This window comes from Pygoscelis adeliae, unplaced genomic scaffold, assembly GCF_000699105.1.
Source record: "Pygoscelis adeliae isolate BGI_AS28 unplaced genomic scaffold, ASM69910v1 Scaffold315, whole genome shotgun sequence".
In the NCBI taxonomy this organism is placed as follows: domain Eukaryota; kingdom Metazoa; phylum Chordata; class Aves; order Sphenisciformes; family Spheniscidae; genus Pygoscelis; species Pygoscelis adeliae.
Window position 1 is genome coordinate 1,405,768 of NW_008824865.1, and position 3,756 is coordinate 1,409,523.

Consider the following 3,756-nt stretch of genomic DNA (forward strand, 5'->3'; position numbering starts at 1 on the left):
AGCAGGAAAGGCAAAACCAACGTGTTCCAGCAGAGAAAGCAAAGGTGGTCTTGCAGCAGCCCTCTCCTGTTTTCTTGGGTCCCCTAGCTAGTTTGCCCAAGTGGTAAAAGAGCTTAGAGGAATAGGAAGGGTAAAGGACAAGTGTTTTTTAGGGACCTGAGGAAGAACTCCTCTTGCTGTCTCTGGCTGGCTGTGGGCATCTGCGCATGGGAGTGAAGCCTCTCCCGGCACAGGTTTGTCTCCTGTGGAGTGACAATGAGAGCAAAGGTCTGCAGAGGTGGGAGACAAACGTCTTCAGGCAGCAAGTTCCTGTGTTTCTTAGCTTAGGAAGAGTAAGCAGCAAAGTGTTACCAATGGATAGACTGCTGCAGAAAAATAGCCAAGAGAGATCTAACCTGGTTTTAAGCTAGCTTGGTCAAGCAACAGCAAGTTGTTCCTCGGTGGCTTGGGAGTCCAGTCAGGCTGATTTACCTTGTTTTACAGTGGGATGAACTGACCTGTGTGGAGGTCTTCGGGGTAGTATGAACAGGGCTCAGAACAGACTGCTGTCAGCATCCAGGGTACCCTTTGTAAAGGATATTGATTTTTTTTTTTTTTTTTTTTTTTGTCCATACTTCAGAGTTTAGACATAATCTTTGTCTTGAATAACACTAGTTTTTGAAAATGCATTCCTTAACTAATTGTTCAGTTACAGTGATGGGTTTCATTTTTCTTAATTTGGGTAAGCCTTTTTATCATTACACATCTTGAATATTCCTATTCATTTTCTAATTTGGTTGTTTGTCATTTACAAGTTATTTAACCACTGCCAGCTAATTCTAACAGTTGTGTTTTTTCTCTGCTTCTGTTTAGAGAGAGGTGCCAAACCTGTTACTAATTTTGTGAAGAATCTTTCTGCCTTATCAGACTGGTATTCTATCTACACTTCTGCTATTGCCTTTATTGTAAGTTATCCTATTCCTTCAGGAGTAGTAAGAACTTTTAAAATGTATTATTCACTGAAATTCATTGAAAGTGCCATATCTGAATAGGGGTTGTGCTACAGTTTAAGTCAAATCAAATAATGGAATTTCATTTAACACAAAATACCAGTAGTTGTCACTTCAATTATACTTCAAAGCCACTTAAATTGTGTATTCTGGGTTTACTGTAGCATAGTTTTGTAACTGCTAAAATAACTTACAACAATCTGGGCATTGTTCTCTCATTTCTTGTTTTCTGTCTCCCAGTCCTGTAATTTGGGAGTTACTTCAGCGTCTGCAAAATCTCTTGTTGTCTAGGGCTGAAATGCTGATAGCGGCTATGTTTGATAAGAAGCTATTGTTCACCATCCGTGCTCTTTGCTATTCATTAGGATCATACTTACTGATGAGAGACAAAATGCCTTGATTTGAGTATCATTTAATGTGCAAACATCGGGTCTGTGAGCTAAATTCAAGCATTCCCGTGCTATGTAAGGAGGTTTGCATGCCACAAAGTGACATAACTATTTAGTGGAGTTTTGATTTGTTTTCCTTCTCATTGTTAATTAAATGATCTAAATTGTTTTGGTCACGGTGTCTATGAAATATTTTGATATCAAAGGAAACTATTCCCGGTAGTTGTAGCTGAATGAACCTGTTTGGTGAAAAGTTCACACACCTTTTCATTAAATGATCCCTCCCTGTAAGTTATAGAGCCCTATTTAATGCTACCTTGCACAGCACAGCTGAAGGAATATTGAGGAGGAGACTTTCCCCTCCCAGTGCCCTGTGTCTGTCCCTTCTCCTAATCTACTGATTTTTCTCTCGCCTCTCCTGACAAACCCATTCTCCAGATAAAAGCTGAAAGAAGGAACTTCAGCTGTTGTTCAGAAAGCTCTGGGACCTCGGAGCTGGAGCAATGCTTCATTTGGGGTTATCAGTGAAAAGCCTAACATCTCTCGGCAGGGATGCTGTAGTCTCTATATTTTCAGAAGCTAGGAAAGGGACAGAATACCTTTTGAAGCACTTTGTGTTTGTACTTGTTAGGTAATATAAAACCTGTTTTCCTGCAATCTTTTTAAGCTTGGTAAAAATACGGGATTTAATTGACCTGAAATAATAGAGCAAGAGTTTATCCTGTTGCCCTGTATGGGGCTAATTGTTGTAACTCTTCTACTATGCCATTGCTTCAGCTGCCCTAGGTGAGGTTAGACCATATCATAGTCACAGCAGATTCACAGACTTTAGGGTTTACTTTTTCTTTGTCCTACTCCGTCATGTAATTGCAGTGTTGGGAATAATAAATACTCTTTCTGAAGCAGCTGACAACTGGTTAAGTGTCATCTCTGGACGTTTGGTTCAATCTTAGTTTCGACTTTACATTCATGAATGCAGTGCTGTTGTCAGTCATGGTATGGCTAAAATTTATTGATTTTTGTGATCTGAATTGCATGATTCTGAACCCAATAGTACAGTGGGAAACGATACTTCATGCAACTCACTGTACTCCAGTTTATAATCCACATCTCTCTCTTTTCTTTTTTTTTTTTTCTTTTTTCTTCTTAATCTGCAGATTTACATGAATGCTGTATGGCATGGCTGGGCCATTCCTATGTTCTTATTTTTAGCAATTTTGAGGTTGTCCCTAAATTACCTCATAGCCAGGTATTTACTTAAATACTAGATTATTCTCTTGTAACGCTTTGCTTGAAAGATGTTTTATTATTCTTGCATTGAGTTGTAAACTGTTACTTTTTCTAACATTGTGAGTTAAGTCTAACAAAGTGAAATTCAAACTCTAATATCCTTAATTTGATTGCTCAATTTCTATAATTTTTTACTATTGTAAGGAATTATCGTCGTATCCTGTAACTTGGGTCATCATAAATGATGCTGCATGTTCTCAGACAAATCCTTCAGCACGTTAAAATTCTAAAATAAAATTCTGCAGCATTCAGAGTAGTTGGAGAATGTCACCTTAAATAGTGAAGCCTGCTGCTTTTCCCAGGAGAGAATTTTCACCTAGGCCTAAAACTGCAGTTTTGCCTTTTTCAGTAGCTCTTGGTATACTTTATCCAAAGTATCTTCCAAAGTAAATTCAGTCTCTATTAAAAATCAAGACTTTTTAAAAAATGTACATTTTCTGTACTGAGAGGATTTTTTAAAAAAGCTATTTTAGGCTGATGGTGTTTTCCCCCTTGAAATGGTGGAGAGGACATTAATGTGCATATTTTAAAATAATTTTCTGACTTCTTAATTGATACGTGTTGTCTGACACTATTCTTTGAAAATTGCCAGTAGCAAATAGGCTCCTGAATAAGTTGATATAATTTTGTTCACATGAAAAAACAAGAAAAAAAAATTCCTAATTATTTACTCTGTGCACAGAGTTCGCTTTTGTTGTAAAACCCACAAGCAGTGATTCTGTGTAGTATCTACCTAGCTAATATTTTTTTCTTCTTAAATGTATATAGCTTTAAAACTGTCTATGGTTGGCCACTTGCGCTTTTGTTATGTTGTGGGTTCTTCATTAATTTGGGGATTATTTTATAATTTTTTTAGGCCATTATGCTTATTTACAGAATGCTACTTTTTAACCTCTTACAAATAATCCATGTTGGCAGGTGGAGAAGTAGTACTTGCTCTCTTTAACTATTTCCATAACTTCTAGGGGCTGGAGAATACAGTGGAGCATTGTGCCTGAAGTTTCTGAACCCATGGTAGGTCTTTGATCGGTTTGACCTGTACACCTACGTTAAAAGTTGCACCTTTAAAACCTTCCTCTGCGTTTATG

General features: G+C 37.6%; 1 protein-coding gene across 2 annotated transcripts in view; it reads left to right on the plus strand.

Annotated features, from left to right (window-relative positions):
* GRAMD4 (GRAM domain containing 4) overlaps positions 1-3,756 on the plus strand; it is a 57,709-nt gene that overhangs the window by 40,048 nt on the left and 13,905 nt on the right. For both annotated transcript variants that reach the window (XM_009324382.1, XM_009324383.1), the window contains exons 7-9: positions 853-944; positions 2,536-2,627; positions 3,634-3,682. In XM_009324382.1, coding sequence (XP_009322657.1) covers positions 853-944; positions 2,536-2,627; positions 3,634-3,682 — 233 coding nt within the window. The remainder of the gene's footprint in view (positions 1-852; positions 945-2,535; positions 2,628-3,633; positions 3,683-3,756) is intronic.